Source organism: Carassius auratus, chromosome 17 (assembly GCF_003368295.1).
Source record: "Carassius auratus strain Wakin chromosome 17, ASM336829v1, whole genome shotgun sequence".
NCBI lineage: Eukaryota > Metazoa > Chordata > Actinopteri > Cypriniformes > Cyprinidae > Carassius > Carassius auratus.
This window is the reverse complement of record NC_039259.1, coordinates 16384724-16408707: the sequence shown is the minus strand read 5'-3', so window position 1 is coordinate 16408707 and position 23984 is coordinate 16384724. Positions and strand designations below refer to the sequence as shown.

General features: G+C 37.6%; 1 protein-coding gene across 2 annotated transcripts in view; it reads right to left on the bottom strand.

The window, feature by feature from the left end:
• Positions 1 to 5063: 5063 nt before the first annotated feature.
• Positions 5064 to 23984, bottom strand: part of ism2a (isthmin 2a) — a 20516-nt gene continuing 1595 nt past the window's right edge. The window contains exons 1-6 of one of the 2 annotated variants that reach the window (XM_026286089.1): positions 23959 to 23984; positions 16848 to 17090; positions 14774 to 15059; positions 10778 to 10915; positions 9875 to 9943; positions 5064 to 8596 (exon numbers count right to left, since the gene is read on the bottom strand). The exon at positions 23959 to 23984 is cut by the window's right edge and continues 734 nt beyond it. In XM_026286089.1, the coding sequence (XP_026141874.1) occupies positions 8079 to 8596; positions 9875 to 9943; positions 10778 to 10915; positions 14774 to 15059; positions 16848 to 17090; positions 23959 to 23984 (1280 nt within the window). In that variant the 3' untranslated portion in view covers positions 5064 to 8078. The remainder of the gene's footprint in view (positions 8597 to 9874; positions 9944 to 10777; positions 10916 to 14773; positions 15060 to 16847; positions 17091 to 23958) is intronic. The other variant, XM_026286090.1, reaches the window with a different exon arrangement.

Below are 23984 nucleotides of genomic sequence, written 5' to 3'. Positions count from 1 at the left end.
TACTTGAGCTCTTGGGGTCACATCCTGTGTTTTTTATTTGATAGAATGATGTTAAATAAGGAGTAGGAAATGACAACAGTGGAGCAAAAACTAGTGTAAAGCAACAATTGCAGATAATCAAGGCTGACATCACTGGTCTGTCTGTTATTCGTTTTATTTGTGCCCGTGGAAGAATGAACCTGATCTGAAATCCCAAACCGATAAAGCCCAAATCAGCCTCAGCTGTGAACAGGACAGCAAGGTCACGGCTAAAACACACATGCCATATCAAACACATCCACAGAGAGACGAAATTACAATAATTGACTTTTTTTTTTCTGCATACTAAGTTGCTAAGCTGCAATTCTTCATAAATTTGCTTTAACTCTGTTTGCCCCTTCTGGTAGATTTTGTGACTACACCATCTTGATGCAAAAAACTTTCTTCTTTAACATTCACTGATACATATATCCATTGAGTTGTATTTATTTATATGAAAAAAATATAATATAAAATAAAATAATAATATTTTGCCTGTGATAAATGTAAATGTTAATGCTTTTTACAGGGTTTACAGACATACTTCATTTTATGTATACATAATTAATTTGGTCTGATTTTATTGATTTATTGATTTATTTAAAATCTGCAGCCTTCACAACCAAGGATGGTCACTAATAAAGCATGCTGTGGTGCAAAATTAATAAAATAAATTAAAATAAAAAAAATACTTTGTCGATGAGCAAAGATGGCATTTTAAATCACATCATAAATATAAATTTATATAGCTTTCTACAGGCTTTACAGACATTCTTGGTTTTAATCCAGCAATCTGGGAGCATGAAGGCTTTTCATGCATGGATCAGCCATATAAGCCTGATTGGTGAGGATTTTTGGAAATAAAGTACATGCACAAATATGCACGGACACTGCTCTTTTTGTAAGGGACAGAGACCTGGTGGCCGGTATAGACTGCTCATGGCCATTTGTGGCTCCCCTGCAGGAAGCAGTAAGGAAATCTGGGATTCTTGTTGGTCTGGAGTGTTAACCACCACGCACTGGCAGCGGACCTGTGCCTATGCCATCCATACACATACAGTAGCTCTTCTTTCGAGAGCTGGCTAATGTACCACTATATACTCTGAAAAAAGCGTCCCCTTGACAGGTGGGAGGCCCGAACAAGAAAGACCTAATTTTGAAATGTCAAATTATTAGTTATCATTGTTAAATATAAATCTAAAGTACACAGTCTATTTAAGCATTATCAAAAAATTAGAATGATAAACAAGGTTCTAGCTTCAGTCAGACATACTATGACATACAACAAATCTTGATCTTGAATTAACCCTACGGTTTTCCCTTTACTCACTTTCCCTCGATGGTCTACACATCTGCCGGTGATTCCTCATCTTTTCCAAGGACTTCAATGTGGTCTACATATGTTTGGCTGCATTTCCTTGTCCATTAAGCCCCGGTTCCCTCTGAATTAGTAATGTGTTGAATCAGTAATGTGCTTTATGCCACCATGCAGATGTCCACCAGCAGGCAGTTCTCTCAAATCATATTTGGATCGAGCCTTTTGAAAGCTAATTGGTGATGAATTAGCAATGACGCACCATTGCTCAGGCACCCTTCACATCAGATGTTAAATGTGGCTTGTGTTCCTGTTTTTCTAATGCCATGTCACAAATTTGGTGGTCTTATGTTTCACTACTAAAGCACGGACTTTTCATGCAGCGACATTCGGTGGATGTAAGAGAGCACAGCTTTCAGGCACATGTCATTCATTTGATCTGAAGTTTCAGACTCAGCGCGCTCCTGGAACCGACCCAGCATGCCAGGGAATAAATTATATCAGTTCTGGGAACTGGCTGTAATGCAAACAAACAGCAATGTGCTAATGGCTGGAACATTTCACACCCAGCAAACCAGTGTAGTGCATAAGGCTATGAAAGTTGATTAATCGTGGCTGTTCGTTTTCTATTCAACAGATGTGTATTTTGTCTTTTTTGTGTGAGTTATGAGTCAGAAAAATATATATTACCAAAGGATAGAGAGAGACAGAGAGAGAAAGAGAGAGAGAGAGAGAAATGACTGCTACATAAAATGAATGGGATAGGCAAAACGTAAATGACCGCCATTGAAAATGAACGGGGAAATGGGCAAAATGGATTGAAAATACAGAGAAGTTTTTTGTGTGAACAATCTACAAATCCGCCACAATACAGAAAAAAGTGCACAGCAATGAAGGGGTGACAAAACTTAAGCAATTATGCCTTAAAACAAAGGTATTTATATTTTCCCATGTAGATTTCGTAACAGGTTTGATTTGGTCACGTGGACTCGCCACGTTGAACAACAGAAAGCTGCTTAGTTTGAAAGTGACTTCTGTGCTTCATAAATCACTACACTATTAGCAATAAACAAGGTCCTTTGCCCATGAAATCTTGCCTGTTATGTCGTCCTGTTATGTTGCCTGTTAAATCCATACGTGAAAGGATTTGGAGTCAGTTCGAATATTAAATTAGCAATTATAGCGATGCTTGTATCATTTAGGACCACTAAACTGATGTAGCCTAACTTTGATAAAAAATACATTTGCCTTACTCATAGCAGTAAGAAACAGGAATATAACTTATTCCTTTATGATAAAGTGGGACAGAATCAAGCAATAGCAGAACACAGACTTCTCTGTTTGCCTGAATCTGGTGCAGTACAGGGTTTGTGCTGCGAGCTGTACTCAGTCAGAGCAGGAGGCTTTGATCTCGGCTCATCACAGTCCATTCCACCAGCACCCATATGGACTCACTTTTCTCAGGTCTGTTTTGGATCTCTCTCTCCCTTATTTATAGCCCCAAGAGTAGTTGTAAAACAAGCCCCTCTCAAATGTTGCTCTCATTCACCAATGCTTGCGGCGCTGCTTTTGCCCTGACATTCAGCAGCATTTACTACAGTTTTCATTGACATAAACGTCGTCATAAAACGAAAAAATGTCACCCTTATTTTGCTACTGTACATTCATCACAAACAATACAAGCAAAAACAAGAACTGGAGGTCCTATAGGTCCTATATTTAAGGTTTAGTTACAGAAAAAAATCCAAGATATATATTTTGACTGGTAGTGTATGGATTCTGTAAATGTAAAACTGAAGTACAATTAAACGAATCTGTTTCATGAATCCCTAAACCATTTCCCCATTATGTGATCACTGGTAATAATTCTTCCTAATGCATTAATGGTTTGCAGTACATTGAGAAGACATATGCTTGGAAATAGACCTCCTAATTATTCATAATGTATAGGCAAGAGCAAAGGCCATAGTCGTACACGAAATATCCCAATTTGGTTGTCTGTCTTTAGAGCCTGTTCTTTATGTTTGAGCAATGTCCTGTGACCAGTCACTCCTCTATTTATTTTTGTTTCCTCTCATTTTGAGGGACAAAGAGCAGGCGTCCCTCTGGCCTCCTGGGGTTCTCTGGGAGGAGGGTGTTTTCTGTGCAAACAACCCCAAATACAGGTACAGTTATCTTTGCCTGACTCCCTACACCCAGTTCCAAGCTTTGAGTTCACTGTGGGAGCCATGGAGGGCTGACCTCTAATAAATATTCTGTTTTAACTCTGTAGCGAATATAATTTCTGCTTGTTATTTCCACTGACAGAAAAGAAACATTAGGACGAGAGCTGTGGGAGATCCAGAGGATGCCATGTTCACTTCAAAGGACTTCAAACGCCTTTTTAGTATGTAATTGAAAATATTACACCTACAATAAAAAACTGTTTCCACTAACTCTAGCTGATGGTTTATTGCTTTTTTAAACGTTTAAAGCAATTCTGACTTACTTTTTTTACTTACTAAAGAATAAATTCTAATATATTATTTTCTCAAGAACATGTGAAGGTGTTCAATTCAACATTCGTTCCGATTAATGTTCCTGCATGTTCCGCATTGTGAACAGATTACTGTACTAAACTTTTGGTCCCATCTTACTTTTAAATATGCCACAAATTTTGAAGGAAGAGGAAAAGGGAAATCAGTCAGGGAAAAAAAAAGGCATCTGAGGCAGATCAGACATAACCGCTGAGGAAATCCACTAAGTGGGCTCCCAAAAGCGAGAAGGGGAGGGGAAAATATTAATGACCTCCATTGCAGCACCTGACTTGGACTTGGTTCAGGTTGTGTCCTGGCTGAAGCACTCAAGCAATGCTTAACGTGAAGGCAATTAGATTATTAGTGCAGCAGATGGCTATTACATAGCAAGATTGCTATTTAATGATAAGCACTGCAAAAAACCCTTCAGGGCTTCAATGTTTTCTCAGCTTTGTTACCCGATAAGCGTAGTTCTTATATAGAGATGATACTATGCCAGTTGTCCAATTCATTTTGCATTAGCTAGACTTAAAGCTAATTCCTGTTTTCATCCAAAAACAAAATGTTCTTCCTCTCAATTGGTAATTTAGAAAAGCAGGCAGCACATGTGTTAAAGGCAACCTAATATCCAGTGGAAAATGAGAACACAAGTCCATCATCATGCTCAAACTGAAAATGACTCGTGCTAATGTCCGTTTGCTTTGACAGCTGTCCGCTCTTCATGTTTTTGTGCTATTTAAAACCTTTATGAGATGTGCAACCATTTTACACTTCATTTTTTAGGTTATTAATAAAAATAAGACCGCTTTTAAGAAGGCTGTGGGTTGACCAAAATCGAGATGATAGTTCTGGATTTCAAATTAACATTATGTTCGGTATAAAAACTTTAAAACAGTACAATAAAGTATTTTTAAAACATACGTTTATTGAGGGACTGTTAATTATTATGAATGTAATTCCCATGCTATTAGTTTCAACAAATTCATATACTCAAAAAAAAATTTAAATAAATAAATCTTTAACTAAACTTTATAGCCAGGAAAGTAATTCAGTTCAAGCACACATGACATTATCAAAGTTACCTTTATTATATCTGGTCACCAAGTGTTTAATACAAAAAAAAAAAAAAATGTATTGAAGTAGAACGGTGTGTGGTATGACACTTTCCTTTTCACAGACCAGAAATCCCCTATGAGACAAATAACTCATATTTCATATAGTGCAGAGAATTATTTGATTATCCACTTCATAGCAATGAGTTACAAAATCTAAAGCAATAAATACTGTACAACGATAAATCTGAAGTAAAAAATGACATGCCAAAATTTTACATTACATACAATATCCTTAAACAACAGCATTTGTCCCTTTACAATATCATTTTTTATAAAGTCATTAAATTGTACAAGCATAATTCAATATATGATTATATATACACATATATATTCCAATATCAATATTTAAATAAAGTGCCTTTCTTTTTGAAGCTCTGAAAGGTGAAATCTTACCATCAAATATACTTCTAAAACCTAAAATCTTCAAAAACCAGTATTGTAAATTAGAAAAAGATACCAAATTTAAAATTTTTGTCAACCAAATACCCACATTCATCAGTTTATTCACCAAATATAACACACGATATCAAAACTTGGGTGTGCAGACACTGCAGTTTACTTTGACAGAACCAACCCAGGCTCACTGGACAAACAGCCGTGATATTTCTGCAAAATATTGCATTGTTTCTTACATGTTGCACTAAACCTTCAAAACGAAATGTCCATCGAGTGGCATCAAACAGTGTACATTTTTCAACATTTTATTGCTTTGGGTGTTGTACGTACATACATACTGTGGCAGTTTGGAAATGAAATGTATGGAGAGTGGCAATATAGGTTAAACAACACATCACCTAAACCCTAAACCTAACCAATAGTGTTAACAAAAGCAACTGTAAAATAAAAACACATTTTCTGGAGCAACCATGCCATTTTGGTATATTCATGACTTGTGCCAGGACCCTCCACATGGCAAGTTCAATGCAGTACCAGGTGAGCAACCAAGCAAGTTTACTACATCAAAAAAGCCATACAAATGGTGCTGATTATGTGATGCAAATGTCAAAATATATTCATTTACAAATCATTTGCTATGGTAGAAGTGTTTTAGGTCATCATGACACAGTATCCTCTAAGGAATCAAGCTCATATGAATCGATAATCTGCCTCTCATAATAATCATTATTTTTGTGAAAAGGAATAAAAGTTGTTGGTGTTTTACTGCTACCATTGTTCATTTCAGCTGGAAACTGCAAAGAACTTAAATACATTTTTTTAAGTTTGGCAAAAATGTAGGAAGAGGCACGTATTTCTAATGAGCCTAGGTTGGACAGAACCTATGCACATACCACAAAGATCATAAAATCCATGTCTGTAATATTTAAGGTAAATACACTATCACTAAGAGCAGGATATTTGAATGCTTCCAACATTTTCACAGCTGGACTGAATGACATTTTCATGGCTGGTATTTATTGTTATCTCAGTGAAAACATCTTCACGGTTTTGCTTAGATCTGACAGGGATCATAAGCAATGCTAATGTGCACTTGGCTCATTCCTACATTTGGAGATCTTCTCCTGCAGAGATTAATGTTACTTTCAACCTGTCTGTATTTTTCAAGCAAAGGCAAATACCTTGATTATTCTTTTCAGGTTTAGAAGTTTATTTAGAGATATAACTAAACTCTCGAGGAATGTAGATCTTAAGATGAACCATGAACCATACATTATTTTGTATCAAAATTTCCTTTCTCAGAATCACAGCTATATTGAAGAACCTCAGAAGTTTTTACCTTGCTGTAACTAACCTGGGATTTAAACCAAGGACCTTTTAGTTACAGGCTCAACATTACTCAATGTGCATCTGCAGTAGTAATCCATGCAACATAATCTACTCTTTTTAATTTATCTAGTAAAAAGTCTGAACTGAGTTTTCATAGGACTACATTGTGATTTTAAGCACAGTATATGATATTATCAAAGGTGGATGTTTATTGCTACATGGAACAGTTGTCTGTCAGCAGGAATTTAGAAATCAAATCTCCAGCATTCCATGTCAAATCTAACAAAAATATCATGATAACATTTGTCCTGAAAAGGGCGGCTTAGGTCCTTCAAACTACATCCCATGCAAGCCTCTAGGATTTGATTGGGACTCAAGGATGAACCGAGACATTGAAAGAGCCATTGTATTTAAAGAGATGTTAGTTTATGACAAGTGTTACTTTCACCTCACTTTAAGAGGAAGACTTCAATCCATCAACCAAGCTCCAACAGTCCCCTTGCACTGGTGTTAGGCGGCGATCTCATATTGCATTCAGTACAAAGCTGAGTTGTTTTAAAAAGCAAAAAAGAAAAGAGAATGGCATACTGCAGATTTAAAAAAAAAAACAAGTCTCCCATTGCTGAGGGACGCCTTCTCAAAGGCAAGTTCAAAAAAGGTTCCCTTTCGCTTCTCAGATTCCTTAATTTATTTCTCTGCAAAAAAAGTATATGCCAAAGGCCAAATGATTATGCATAATAATCTATTCAATGACACAAGGTCAGTGTATATTTGGGAGTAACAATATACAAAGTCTAAAAAGAAGAACTTTTTAGAGAGCTTGTGTTTGATTTGTTTGGACTGATCTCGCACAGACTGGAGCGAGGCCAGGATTGAGCTTCAGGTCTAAAGGCAACAAAATCGGCATTCTGTTGCATTTTTGAATATCTCACAATTCTAGCAGCTTTACTGGAATTCCTTTAATGGTGGACCAGAGTCTTTGAGGACACTTAAAAAAAAACCGAACGTGTTTCCAATGAAAATACAGTCAACTTGTTCCAGAGAATGCCATTGAAGAACTGTTACTGAACTTTGTTTGGAGCACATCACTGAAGACAGACAAATTGCATCACGATCTTCCAATCTGGGCATTGGACCAACATCTTAAACCAATGTTGTTGCAGTTGAGCTGTACGAAACAGTTTGTGACAGTATCTAAGTTTTAGTTTCCAGAAGAATCTCTCTAGAGTTCTAGAGCGCTAAATAGTCTAGATCTGTGAAAGAGTCGCCCAATCCGAAAGGAGCAGGCTTTTCTTGACTTCAAGACTAGTGAGATGCCCATACTGTACCACAGGACTCTGCAGAATTAAGCAAACACTGGTTGATTTGATGTGAAATCCATGATCTGGATCAGTACTCCCTGGCCTCCTCAAGTTCATTCATGTAGACGTCTTCCTGAGGGTTCTCAACACACTGTAGACCGTTATTGGGAGGCCGTACCGAATGAAAACGGCTCCAGTCTCCTTTACACAGGATCCATGGGAGAACGTCCACTTTGTAATGAAGCTCCGGGGAGAACTCGGTACTGATGAGGTTTGGGGCTCCGGCCCCTTTGCCTCGAGTGATGAGCTTCATGTGATCGTCATAGCAGCAATGCTGTGCAGCCAACGTGGTGCTGTCGAAGGAGAGCATCGAGCGAACGCAGAACTTTGCAGAGGGCTTGTAGATGTCCAGCCTCTCCTTGGGGCTGCTGGCATCTCTCCAGCGAAAGGTCTTTTGCAGCTTCCTATCCAAAATGTTGACAGCGCTGTAGACCACCTCGGATGGGTAGACGCAAGGGCAGTTGGGTAATTCAGTCAAGACCTGGTGTAGGTATTTCTGGAGGAAGTCGTTCTTGCAATTCAGCCACTTCTCACAGCTGTCAACATCTACAAGGTAATCAGATCCATTTATTTGTGGGGGAAAAATAATCATTCTGTAATTTTTACAAAATACTTTTAGATATAACTTTTGTTAATAAAAATTATATATTATTTAATGCCAAAAGAAAATACGGTCATATTGAGAACCATGGCCTAACACGCTTTGGGGGTTGTCTCGGTCTGCTGCCAAAACATAAAGATACATAAAAATATGTGCTGCAGGCAGCAGTCATGCTGAAACATAGATGTTATTAACATTTATGTTCCATTGTGAAGAGATAAAAAAAAAACACTTTATCCTGTTATGTTTTTAAACCACTTTCATTATTATTGCGGTTAAATGAAAAGAGCTGTTACATTTAGTGTTCAATGCCAAAAGTTAAGAGACCAACAAAAAACTCCAAAGCAAATAGTGGGAGTTTTGGAAGAGGACTCTTTACTTTGTGGTCTCAGTAACGCTCTCCGTGGAGCATTTGTGAAAAATTTGAACGTCAGATCTTTTACAGTCTAACAGGACTCCCACAGAGTTCCTCCTGCTGCAGTCTCAGAGGAGAAGTTTCTACAACCACGCTGATTAAATGGGTTTTGAACTAGACGTTAAGTTAAATGAAAGCTAAAACAAATCAATAAACATTTCAACTAATAAAAGAAAACACTAGGAGCTTGAAAGGCAATTAACTGAAGCCTTTATTAAGAGATTCAGTAGTCCAGTATAATGTTGCAGATGTAATATAAATGGCATTAGTTACACCGTTACAAAAAAGTATCAAAAGTTACCTTTTTCCTAACAGTTTTTGAACAGTGTAACTTGGTACTGTAGTGGTTTTCTGGACACATCTTAAGCAAATACCACCTTCGTTTCTTCTGAAATGCCTGAAATGTCCAGATTTTGGCTTTTCTCTCTTTCTCTCTCTCTCTCTCTCTCTCTCTCTCTCTCTTGTTTTCATACTTGCAGAAAGTGCTGACTGAAAAGTAGTTTGACCAATTGTGTGCAGGCATGGTTCATAATTGTCTAGTCACTGTGTGGGAGAAGGTGGGATCCACAGCGAACAGTTAAAATGATGCAAATACGCATACACATACTGTATGAAGATTTTAGAGAGCACATCAGTAGGAAGACAAAACCCAAAAATGTTTAGACTCCAAACCAGAACATTGCTGAAAAAAAGGACATTTGGTCACCACTAACCACATATAAAAATGAAAACGGCAGCACACTGAATTGCTGAATGACCACACCACAGAAATACATTTAAAAAAAAAAAAACAACAACAACAACCAACCTGTACCAAGAAGCTCGGTGCTGTTTGCTACTTCATGAGGAGTCGGTTCTGTCACAGGAATTATGTCATCTGTAGATGTAATATAAAGAAAAAAAATTATATATATATATATATATATATATATATAGTTAAGCTGATCTGCCAGCAACAATAACCAGTTTAAACTGGTCCAGATCAAGGGAACTGAAGTATGCAATTTTATCCCCTGCTCTAAAAACTAAATCATCTGTCTTAAAAAAAAAAAAAAAAAAAAATTCTTTTTATTTTGCCATTCAAAATTAGCTGTGTATTTTTAGCAATGTATCAAACAGAATTTTTTTTTCAATTACCAATTTATTTCTGAATTTATATATATATATATATTATATATATATTTAGAGGGCTTCTTAAAATATTTCTCCTATTATCCAAGAACTGTTATTTTCAGCAGCTCAAAATGTTCAAATTAAGTTGTTATATGGTGTTTATGCAGATTTAGCACTGTAAAGTCTCTCATGGTGTGTTTGAGTTTTTAAGTGAACTGATTTTGTCTGTATTGGCCATTTGTGCATGGCAGGTTGCAGACCGCCCTGTATCAGGGGCCTTTAAACTGAAAGCCCTCATTGAGCTGTCATACTGAAGCCAAGTAAACGCCTGCTGCTCTCAAAGAGCGGTTTCATAGTGTATACAGTACACACACAGAAGGCCAGACTGCTCCTTTTCTAACACGAGTCTGGTGTCCCTGGTGTTTGTTCGACTTCTGCATGCCTGACAGAGATGAATGAGAGGCATTAGAGAAGTTTTCCATCACTATGAGCATAATTAGGAGCCGGATGGAATTAAGATCAAGATCAATAGTGAGTAGTGAAGTGCACTGTGGGGTTGCATAGGCCTGAGTTTAAGTGACAGTACTGACGGTCTCACCGGGACAACGCTGTAAATCACATGTCCGTGATTCTGTAGCAGTGCAGGCGTAGCCACATGAACGAATCCTCTTTTGATTCCCGTGTCCACAGGTGACGCTGCATGGTGACCAGTCACTCCATTCTTCCTCCTCATATTCTGTAGATGAAAAATGAAAGAGTGTAGGAATTCTGTGATAAAAAGGATGACCTATAAATCGAGGCTAATGAATTCCTCACACAGCATGTGGGAATGTTATGCAATGCAGGTCAGACCACAAATGAGTTGAGAATAATGCTAAAGGAATTTCTTTACTCTATATAACAAGCTTCTGAAAGTGAAATCTTCACCGTTCAACTTCAGTCTGCTTGCATCTGAACTCTGTGTAGTGTCCAACTACAAAGAAATCCAAAAACAACCAAGATGGTAAGTGCATCTCTCTGTTGTTTGCCTAAGAAAGCTAATGATGCGCAACTAAATGAATATTGCGTATTTCTTTGTAAAATATAATCTCTGTAATGAACAAAATGTGGGCTCTCCTGGCAGGCCCCACATTTGCTTTTTTTTTTTTTTTTGGTAATAAATATGTCAGAGGCAAAGTCAGCCGCTTACAGCTGTGAGAACTGAGCCAATACAAACACTTCAGCAGGAAGGCAAGGTCTAATAGCTTAGACGCTTTCCAACAATGCTCTCTTTCCACCACCATGCTAAAGAGATTAAAGTTTCAGAGCACTCCATGGTGGTAGTGATGGAGAGAGAGAGAGAAGATTGGGAGAGAAATAAGTGCACTGTTTCCTTGCTGATGTATTTTTGCTGCATTGTTGTTGGTTACCAAGTGTTGTTGCTAATTCAGAGTCCAAATTCTGATGACGAAGACGCCCACTCGTACGGTCACAGAAAACACTGATGATATACCCACTTACGAAGGTTATTTCTAATTTTTTGATTGTTTAGTTTAATTGGTATTTATTGGGTGTTTTCCCATTAAAAAAAGCGTAATTTTAGACACAACATTTTTTTAAATAAGACAATTTTTCCATAGAACATGTCTCAAAATAAGTTTATTTGTCTTTATTCCATGGTTTCCTGGTTTAAGCATAAACGGCACTACATTTTGTTCAATTTATCCTTAAAAACAATTCACAAAAACGTTGCTTCTAGCAGTTCCATAAAAATATCATACGGCAAAAACGTAAATAATAATTAACCGCAATAATAATAACTAATAAATAATAAAACATTTAAATGTAAAATATATTAAAAATAAAAAGTTATTTTTTAAATTGTGATAATATTTCTGAATATTAATGTATTTGATCAAATAAATACTTTGTGTGCAAAGAGCCTTCTTTAAAAAAAAAATGTTTTAAATCTTACTAACCCAATATATTTAAACGATAGTTATTGTTTAGAAATTATATGACTACAACTTTTTTTTAAAATGTATTCATTTCCCATAAAAGCAACACGTGCAATCTAGACCACACACACTGGATCTACTTATATTTGCTATCAGAGAACTTTCTTTCAACTAAAATACCATAGGAATTGTAATAAGTTACTATAATAAAACTGTGGTAAATAATTTTCATTAGGGCAGTAGAGACCTAAAAACGACCTAAAGCTATAACATTCTACTGAGCTGTTGCCGATCCCGCCCTGCCTGTAATTCTGTGGCTCACCATAATTGCAGAAAAGCGCTTCATTACTGTACGCCTCTGGAGCAGACCACATCATTAATAATGCGGCTCATTCGCCCTTCCCTGTTTTCCATTCAAGCTTGTTTGTACACAACGCACTCCTACTCTAAGTACACTCATTAGGGCTATTTTAGAGCTGGGGATCCACCGGGGCAACTGAGAGAAGCCAGTTCGGTTTCATAACCACATCCTCCGAGGCTCTACTGCTGACACGACCGCAGCGAGCTTGCTGCAGTTGCTTCTTTTTCAGCTGGGTGTTGGATTTGACCACACACCACCAATGTACTTTCTCTCTAACGAAGCTGACAGAACATGGTGGAACACAACCTCAATGGAGGATCACCCTGAAAGTCAATGACAGATGGAGAAGAGAAATGCCCTTGTGAAATAAAGCTGTTTAAAGGATAAAAGTAGATTCTGGTTTTAAAGCCGCTGCAGCATAATTTAAGCTCCCAAGTTTTAATTTAACAATCCAATGAGTGCTTATATTTGTGAAGCTTTTATGTTCAAACTTTTTGCTATCCCTTATTACTATGCAGAAACTTAGTATAGTAAGCAGGGCTGATAAAAATAATCAATACAGGTTTACTGCAGGTTTTACACTTAATAAACACAAAGAAGAATGATATGAATGATTTTATGTATATGCACCAATATAAAAACCAAACACAACACAGTTTTAGCTAAGATTAAAGGGATACTTATAAAACACAGGATTGCTTAACTTCAACACTTAAAATAAAACATGTTGAAAACATATACTGTAACACACAATACCAAAAAAATTGATATATTTTTGAAAGATTTTATCCTTATCATGGCTGCATTTCTTTGATCACAAATACGGTACAATTTAAATCTATTATAATATTAAAAACAATATAATTATCTATATATAAATATATTTTATTTGTTAAATAAATAAGATTTAACTCATATATTTAAATATATTTTCAAATGTATTAGAATTCTGAGTCTTCGGTGTCACCTAATGCTTCAGAAACCTAATGTGCTGATTTGGTGCTTAAGAAACATTTTGTAATTAAAAATTTTTAACTAGTGAACAGAAGTATTCTCATGACTTGGGTCTAAACAGTACCTGCTTGGAAACAGTCATTATTTCATTCATAGAGGCAGAAAAATTAGCTTTGAGTAAAATATCATACTTCCCAGCAATTTGATGTTGTTTGCCAATTTTTTAAAAGTCTCACACATAAAAGAGTGACTGAATGTTTTAACAATTTCCTCAGGCAGTTAATATAACTTTGGTGTGGAAAAATGGAAACGACAGACAAAACAAAGGCAAAAAACCCTTTCATTCCAAGGCCTGAGAACTGCCATGAATTCCGGGGGACTCAAAGGGCTAGGCCGTGTGAATCACAGCGAAGCGCCAGTCATGAGATTAAAACACAGCAAATGCTTTCTTTGTCAGCCCAAGCCTGCTAGCCCTTCTTTCAGTCTACTGTCTAATTGAACACAAATATTAGCTGTTTAGCCAGCAAAGAGACCCAACGCTGCTCTTAGCAAGCGTCAGGGCCTAGGTTTCAAATAGCCACGTTTTCAGAGTATTAGTGTCAGCTTCAAAGCAGACACACAAAGCTGATGCTCAAGCCCAGTGTCACTAACGTGAACCAGACATAACGTTGAGTTTCCTCTTGAAATCCCTTATTCAATACTTTCACTGTGATCTTTTCTTCACCACATACTTTGAAAAGGTTCAGAGCACTTGATGATAGGTTGTGTTCTGCTATTTAAGGATAAAAATCGCATTAAAATGATATTTCAGCACTACAGTTTTCCCTGTATCTAAACATTTTGAGTTAATGATCTGCCTAACTGACAAAGAAGCAGTCTGGTGGTGAGATTACATGTGTACCACAACTAATGTTGTGATAATCTATTAGGACACGCAACACCGGGTCACCTTACACTGTTTACCGCTGATAGGCATCAAGAGAAAGGCTCTGGAAGTGGCGACAGAAATGGCGTGTTTATGTAGCAGTTCTTAAGTGCAACCCTTAAAGCATAAATCATAATGTCAAGACCTAAAGAGCAGGCTGGGGCCCGCATTGCTGAGGAAATCAGCTAGGCATTTGTGCCCCGGCTTTCCAAGAAGCCCCTATACGAGCGCTGATACTTCCGATAACGAGGCTGAAGAAAAATGAAAACTAAAAACTCAGGGTTTCCAGTTACACAGTTTGAGAAAAAAAAACATCAATACAGTTTAATTCAGGTCGATTATTAGGATGTTTCTTCACTTTTGCACAGCATTGGGGATGCGTCTAAACTCTCACTGGCGAAAACTACTCGTGCTTACCGTAATTGTCCATGGAGTCCCAGCCCTTCCACTGTCTGTTCCAGTCTGCACCCACACCACTCAACAGGGAATCTTCTCCCTCATAACTGAGGTCCTCTCCGTTCTCCTCCATACTGCCTTGTCCAGGAGCCTCTTGATTGGAGTCATGGTATTCCCAGAACAGCGGCCAGAAGAGCTTTTTATGGCCTGGCCACTCTTCTGAGCTCAAGGACCAGTCATTCCTGCTCTCCTTGGCGAGGTCCATCTCAATCTCCATCTGTGGGTTGTCCACGACCTCAATGGTAACCTAGTAGAGAGGTATAAGTTGGTATGTTAATCTACAGAAAATGCATATCAGAAAGTTGTAGTTCTACAAAACCTTGGTTTTGTCTGGTGTTTGGAACATGATAACCAGTTCAAGATGGACAACCAGCCCAAACAAGCCTGACCAAGTATATGTTTAACTGAACACATAACATATTGGGTTTAATTGCGCAGACATTTAAAAGGTAACTTAACCGCCCCCTTGAGCAATGTGCTTTTTTAGAGCCGTGCATGTTATGTATGTTCAAAGGATATTCAAAATTTTCTCTATTCTCTTGTTTGTTTATTTCAAAGGATGTTTTGAGGTGACAGATTGGTTCTTTGCATGCTCGGGCTCGAAGTGCCCGAGTCAGGCTGACCAGAAAACGATAGCAAGTGTTCCAGCAGGCCAAAACAAAGGACTGGTTGTTTATTTCCCTTACAGCGTAACAATCTGATGGCTGCTGCAGCTGCTTATAAAGACACGGAGCAGTTTAGAGTGGGTGATTATGCTACTGTAACTGCACTGTTTACAACAGTCGGCCTCCACCTCCTTGAACTAATCATCATGACTGAATTCTACGTCAAAAGAACACAAGACGTCACTATCAAAGACAAAAAAGGTCCATGGTTTAGATCACTAGAGGTCCATTAAATGGCAAATTTAAGTTTAATGGCAACATAGATGTTTAAGAAATCTCTAATGCATTTCTTTGTTAAGGTCTTATCAAATTTGTTGACACTAGGAATGAGTCATGGCAAAAGAAGATAACATGAGATATGCCAAAGATGTAAGAAAGTGTTCAGTTCAAACTGACATCTTAAAATCATAACGTTCACCACAATACCTGCTAAAGGCAGTAACTCATACATTTACATTGGCAGCAAACATATTGGAGAGGCATTAAAACAAAATAGCTTTTTCCAAAAAGTATGGAAGATGGACCTGTCCCACTTGGAAGACTCTTGAATTTTCCCTATTATAAAGGTCAATTTGCTTACCAGGGATCTCCTGTGTATTTTTTTCCCTGAAGTCTAACCTCGTTTCCTCTCAAGTCCACTTACACACATCAATTTCATAACAGTACTAAAAATATAAAAATCCCTTCTTTACTGGTGTTGTAAAAACATTTAAAGATTGGGATCTGCTCTTGGAGGGAGCATTAAAAGGGCCTGTTAAAATAATACTGTGGCCTTTCACCTTTTGGATTTTCTCGGGATTTCATTTTGGGACACTGTGCAGGAGTTTGAGCGGCATGGCTGAAGTGAGCTACACCAGAATAAAGGTCTCGCTTGGGGTAATTTAAGAGGCCTCTCCGGTTTAGAAGCAGCTGTGACATGACTAGCAACAGCGCAGAAACCTGAAGTCCCGACTGCAATCACAGCAGCAATAACAGTGAAACAATGAGTGCATAGGTTAATTACATCCACCACAAACTGTTGCCAAGTAAAATCAATCCATTACCCAACTCATTATACAATGATTTAGTTCACCCTAAGGAAAGAAATGACAAGGTTTTGGGAACGGTGAGATGTTAAACATATCTGGAATAACAAACTACCCTCATAATATTAACAACTGTCTATAGAAGAACTAATGCCAAGATATACTGATACACAATGAAAGAAACCCAAGACACAAGATGACTGATTCAGTTCATTTACCTCATTTTCTTGTGGTCCAAGAGCCTGTAAACACTGTATTACTTCTTTAAAAGCATGTATATACAGAACGAAACATGATTCTGAAGCAATCAAAATGACAATAAGGTGAGACTGGGCCTGCTCTTACTTGAATGTTTGGGTTCTGGGAGCCCAGGTCTGCGTTGGCCAGGTCCGGGAAGTTCTTCAGGTCTAAAATGAACGGTTCTTCTTCTTCCTGTGGAGCAAGTTTGGGAAGGACTCCCTCTGAGCGAATCTGTGACCATCTCCTCTTATGGCGGCGAGGCAAAGGCGGCTCACTCCTCAATTGGTTCTGCCGCTGAATGTCCTGCAGTGACTGTCTGACATCTTTGGAGTCACCGTGACCTCTGACCTGGAAAGTCCACACATAGTATCCTATGAAAGGAACATCTTGTGATCTAACCTGCTTTATTTAGATGAAAGTGCAAGGATTCCTTATGTATAAAGCCCCCAGAAAGGCTCAAAGATAAATACTTCTGAGAAATTTCGTCATGCATGTAAAGATGGTTGGAGGATCTGTCTTAGTTTAACACCATATCAAATCTATACAGCTGTGACCTTATGGCCCATATGAAAAAATATGTCTGGGTTTCAAATAAAGCCATCTGGAGTGAAATGTCTAATGCATGACAGCATATCAGGTGGATTTTGGAACAGCATTAGTAGAAATCATGGCAATAATTTAAGAGCCTTCTTTTGCTTTAATGATTTAGGAAAAGCCTGTTTCCCAGACATTTCGAAGACTCTGTCAGTCTCTTTTAAGGTTTTGTATATACAAAAAGCAATCTTTGAGTTCTTTGATTTCCATGCTGCATATCTGTCAATCGATGCTTCACTGGGTTACCATTAGCAACAAAACAGATAGCAGACAAACATCATGGCTCACTCTCTTGACAGCTGTTTGACATTACGGGTAATGCTGCGTTCAACGGATGCAGAGGGACTGTGAATTCCTGGAGGAAGACTCAGGAGTCGGGACAGTGTATGCAGGTTAATGATTACACATTAAGGGATATGTATCTCTTTCATCTGGTTTACTTTACTACGGAGACATACAGTCTGTTGCGGTACAAAGAAAGGCTTCCTGTTGTCCACAAACTATGACAATACTCTAGAGAAATTTGCAGTTTGCTACTTATGATGTCAATAAGACTCAAGGCAGATGATGGTTACCTTTAAAAAAAAAAGTTTAGTGATTTCCAAGTATTTCTTTATTTTAGTTTAATTTTTCTTTTTTTTCTTCTTTTTTTTGAGTAAAGATAAGATATTACTATAATAATTATTTTATGATCAGTAATTAATGAATGACTTGATTTCTTCAAGACACATCAGCAGACTAATTACAGTAATATTCCCAAAATTGACCTTAAATAGTAGCATTCTAGATAATAATAAATAAATACTGTCTTTATGTTGTTTCTTTAAGATTAATTTATATATATATATATATATATATATATATATATATATATTGTGTGTGTGGATTAAAAAGTATTATTGGCTAATATTCATTTTGCCCAAATTGTGTAAAACAACATTGTTTTCTTTTTCTTTAAAATAATGCACACTGATTAATTGAGAAGAACAAGACTGAGTTCATTTAAATGTTGTAAGTAAATAGTATAAATGTTCATGTTGTCTTTAGCTGCATGCACTCTCCAACATGCAATAAGCACCAGATGAAACTCAGTTTAGACTTTACATTTTGGGTCATGCTGCGCTTCAAAGAGTTTTTGTGGAGGCCCTGTCTATAAGCCACCAGAGACTTCAAAAGAACAGCAACATACACAAGCATAAATCAGAAAGCAAGAGACACATATGTCCTCATCATGGCCACATCATTCTGCAAGCATTCTCCATAACCAACACTATAACTCCATTATTTTTAAATCTCCATCTCAGATCCTCACAGATTCGAATCACCTTGATGGATTTCAACATGTGGTATTCCTGCTCTTCTTCAGCTAGAGACTTGGTTTGATGGTCCCAATGTTCCCTTCTGACGCAGAAGAGGAGAGAGGGGAGTTGGGTCTGTCTGATCAAAGCCTCTCTCTACTGATCATGCGTGGCCTGCCTTGTCTCACTTCACTGCTTGTGTCTCTCCCACAGGCAAAACAGATGTCCTCTGCTCCAGACGATAAACTTCACCATTGCGCTCTAATGAAGTTCATCATTACCGAGGGTGGGGAGGAGGGATGGAATGGATGCTTCTTTAATGATTTGTACACAATTATTAACGTCCAAACGAAAAGATTTTCTATTTCAATTCAGTATTTTAAAATTTCCATTGAAATTTGTTCAGGACAGTTTGATAGATGGAAATAAGTTTGAGATTATCTACCGATTAACAAGCGTTCTCCAGACATGATCGAACGCTGTTTCAGAAGCACAGCTACAAACAGAAGCAGTCACCATGCATCATATAATAAAATGTTTGGAAATTATTTAAAGCTGCAGTCCATAAATTCTGCCTCTTTGTCGCCATCTCTGTTTGAAATCTGCAATTGCAGCTGTTAGCGGAATCATCTTCCTTACGTGGGTTGTGTGTCGGCACGGATCCACGCAGATTAATCTAATATTTTGAGGAGTATGTGTGGCAGTCAGTTACCACACCGGAGTGGATATTTACTGTACTTCGCACCATGTCTTGGAACATATGACGCAAATAAGAATTTTCACCTTATTTTTTCATCTGAACAAGTAATTAACAAGTCACAATTGTTCTGACCAACTGAGGATAAAAAGCATGACATTTACAGACATGACATGGAGTTTACAGACATGGCATAATGACGCAGCAGCACGCTCGAATTTTGCGCAAAAACCTACCCATACCACTCAAATTAGAAAACATTATTATTATGGATGTGCCAATACGAGTATAAATTCAGAACGGTTCGCGGGGGAAAATTCCAAATGGAAGTGATCATCCATATCCCCTTGGAGTGTGGACTTTGGAGTGAGCAGGGCACATGCATGCCATTTATGTAGTCATTTGAAATGCACTTGAGAAAGCGAACAACATAATTTCCTCATTATCTTCAGCTGGCATATTCCTGTGGCAACACAGATGTCGCTGTTTTACTGTCATAAATGTCTTTTTATGGTTGTTAGCATAACTGTTGCAAATAAACATACATTTTATATTTAAAAAAGTTAAAATATATAATATAAAATATGCTATATACTATATAAAAGCTAATATATATAAAACTTTATAAAATATACATATTTTTGTTGATGTCCATCGGTGTTCATTCGATTTGGAATTTGCCCCGTGAACCGTTCTGAACCGATGTCCTTGTATCGACACATCCCTAATTATTATAAGCTAACCGTTGTGAAATAGGCTAAAGTAAGGCAATAGTTTTGAACACAGGGTGTTTATGTACTTGCTCAAATATTGATTTTGGATCATTTTAACCAAAATTATTTATGGACTGCAGCTTTAAAAATCAGTCGCAAAAGGAAAGCTTGGTACGTGTCCAAAACGTCTTAACCAGTTCTTGCGCTTCAGTGGTCCTGATGTCAAACCTGAAAAAATTTCTTTTTTAAAATTACATTTTACAGTCAGTGAATCATTCAGAGCTGTTAGGCTACTAGTTTACGGACTCGTAAACCGCGAGCCATTTTACCAAAATGCCTAATTTGAAATTAACTAAGAATCTTAAATCCTTTCACACAAAATGACAATTACTACTACACAACTATGTTTAAGTTACTTGACTTTAATGAGACTTACATTCATTTATTTACTGACAATGTGTAGGCTACTTTAACATAGCTTAAACATCGTCAACTAAGTTTTGTTGTAGAAATGAATGTACTGGTCAAAAATACATTTGACCATTTTACTCCCCGTCTTGAATGTTTGGAGTTTGACTGGCTGTATCTTGCCATTAAAAACACTGATACTGACCCAAAGCTGAAATCTTATTGGTTACCACATAAAGTTTTCATCACTGAATGGAGAAACCCAAGTACAGGGTTATCTATGTGTGAATTTTCCATAGCAATTACTATTTAAAATCATGCTCTTGTTTGAAATCTTCATTCTGCCAAATATTCATGTCTCATTTAAAGGGCCTTTAGAAGAGAGTAAACATGAACTTAGGATTTGGAACAGAGTGAATGTGTCAGCTAGGAATTGCACAGTCGGAGTGCAGTTGGGAACTACTGTCTATTTTTTACAGCCGTGTGAAAACCAGTGAGATGTTACCATCCACAAAATTTTCTCTGCCCGCCTTTAGCGAGCGCAATGAAGGATCTCGAGTGTTTCCTCACTTTGTGCGCCTTCCAGAGATCTTTCATATCATTCCAATCAATCATTCTATAATCAAACCTCTGAGAAAAAGTCACGCCAAGATAAGCTCCTCACTCAGCGTTGCAGTTTGTATTAATCACTTTCCTCACATTGGTGAAACTGCTCACCCACCAGCTGAGACGAAAAAGATTGCTGTGATTTCACAATGAGTGCTACAGGTTAACACGAGAAGACATTTTAAAGAATACTTTCCTGTGCCACAAAGCAGTTCGCAACAACTAAGTTCCTGGAGCCAGAATTCCTGACTCTCCACAAAGGGGGCCAACAGAAACAGAGGAGGCAAAACAGCAAGGCCACTTGTGAGAAGAGTGACATGGTAAGGATGGAATCCTGCCCAGATCCTAGCAGAGACGATCACTGTCATCATGCCTTTATGTTGTTCTTTCTCTATATTTTTCTTCCAGCAGCATACCACCATGTTACAATCTGATTCTCTTGGCATGCCTCAACAGCATCAATGTACCATGTGTTATCTCCTCTCCTCACAAACAGTTTTATAGGACGTGCCATATGGATGGGCACAGAGACCTTGGAGAATAAACCAATCAGCCCCTACCAAGATTAATACCACACACACATGTGGTCTGAGGATGCTTTGAGCTGAATATACTGGAGCCGAGGTGCCACCACAACAAGAGCAGGGCATCAGGGCACCGAAGCTGAAGAGTCGAAAAGCACATGATGCATTAAGTCTGATTTCCCACCCTCACTAAGCATTACTTTTGACTGAAAGAAAGCAAATGGGATGCTTTTTTTTTTTTTTTTTTTTTTAGTTATGCCTTTATATCTTAAAATCTCAATTAATATTTCTTGTTTAAAACTTTACTCACATGTACCTGTTTTTTATCAAGGGCAGAAATATTTTTTGTGTGCAGCAAGTGAAACTCAAGGGTAGAGTGCCTATATGGATATATTCCACTTCTGGCATCTCTCAGATGGCTTGTGTCAAAAACTCTTCATTAGCCTCATGTAAGCCTCAAAGATCACATCCCCCTAGAATTCCTGTTGACACTTGATAACCAACTTGTACCAAATGTACCAGTGGTACTGTACATCTTGATACCAACTGTATTAATGTTATTAACTAAAAAAAAAAGCAGATCGGATACATATCTTTTCTTTTACGAGCTTCAGATGTTTACAATCAGATCTCGGTGCTGCACAACATGTTTTGTAGGGCCAAGATCTAAAAAATGGTTGTACTCAGCAACATGCAGGCACGTTATTAAATCTATTTCTACTTTCAAGCTGCATGTGTGTGTTCTGGTGGTTTTTGTGAAATATTATCTGGTGTTTCTTCATTAAATTCTGAATATAGCTTTCACAGCATCTACCAAGGCATTTGCAATATACTTTAAAACAGATTATGGTTTACAGTTTCAACTTAACCTCAATTAGAGCACTGGACATCTGAGAGCTTTCCGCACCAGAGTCATACGGCACAATGCTATGAAACTCCAACATGAACTTCCAAGCGGGGCTCAAGAATTTGGCACCATTTGTGGAATTGGTGTCTGCTTGGGCTTGAGGAGAGGAAGAGCCCTGAGCTTATCAGGCTTATCAATTATAGCACCAAGGCCACTGAACTCCAATGAGATTTCTCTGAGCGTGGCATATTGATTAGTAAGTGTCAGTTTTTGTGTGAGAGCAAAGACTTCAGAAACAGTAGCCCTCCCATGTCTGCCTCAACCCCGGAGGCTACTTTAATAAAAACATCTTTCCCAATTGGCTTGAAGGTAGAAAAGACATTGCGTTTTCACACGGCGCACAAAGACAGTCTTGTATAACCCGAGTCTTGCCGTTTACCAGTTTGCTTTCTGTCAGTTCTTTTCACCCTAGAGCAAGATGTGCTCATAACCCCCTGCTCTCGTTGTACAATGTGAGTCGAGTATCTATTATATTGATTGATTCATGTGCACATGCAAGAGAGGCCTGAGCTTTACGTCTAGGATAGTGGACTTGTGTTCGAAATTCTTTTCAGACAGGAAATGACTATTAAAAGGCAGCCTGGGGTAAGTTTGCATTTCCTCTCTGCATTAACACTTCATAAAGCTGATCCATGAAAAAAAAAAAAAAAAAAAGTCTCAGCCTGCATTCAGTGTGACCTCACTTCTCTGCTGAAGGAGAGATTAATGAATTAAATACCCAGAATGAACATTAAACTGTGGTTTATCATTTAACAGATGGGTCAAATTAACCACCCCGCCATTCCAGGCACTAAGCACACTTGAAGTATATATGGAAACTGTATTTTCAGTGTGGTTTGACCTCTAATAAACTTTATCCTGGTTCTTTCCGGAGATGAAAGGATATGATATGATTTCATATGATATTAATAAAAAGATTCATACCTGCCTGACACTTGCTGCTCTTTGAAAACTCATTTAAACTCATTGTGTTCTGCAGCATAGTAAAGCTGACAGGGGCTAGTTGTCACCATGAATATCAAATCACTGTTTTGGCCAACAAATATTGTAAAACATAAACTTATCCTTTTAAAACAGGATAATTTTATCTTGAGAAAACGGTTCTCATTTCAGTTAAAATATGGCCTTTGGGAATATAGATAAAACACACATTTGTTTGACTGGGTGGTATAGTTATTGGATGTGACATCTCCTTAACCCTAAGTGACAATAAGCTCCAGTCATTCTTATTAGTTAAAAAACCCGATCAGGTGACATCGTTAATTTCTGTCGCACATCAGTGATTGCAAATGAACTGTTTGTGGTCTAAAAGTTATGTTTCATTCCAAAATGTCATAAGCATTTATTTGGCATTTTTTGACCAATATATGTTATTAATTTAGATATAAATTCTTCTGTTGCTGTAAAATATACAGCATTTATAAAGAAAAAAAAAGCTAATTAATCATTCATTATTGATGAATTCATACCTCTAGAGATTTTTCACTCTTGCTCT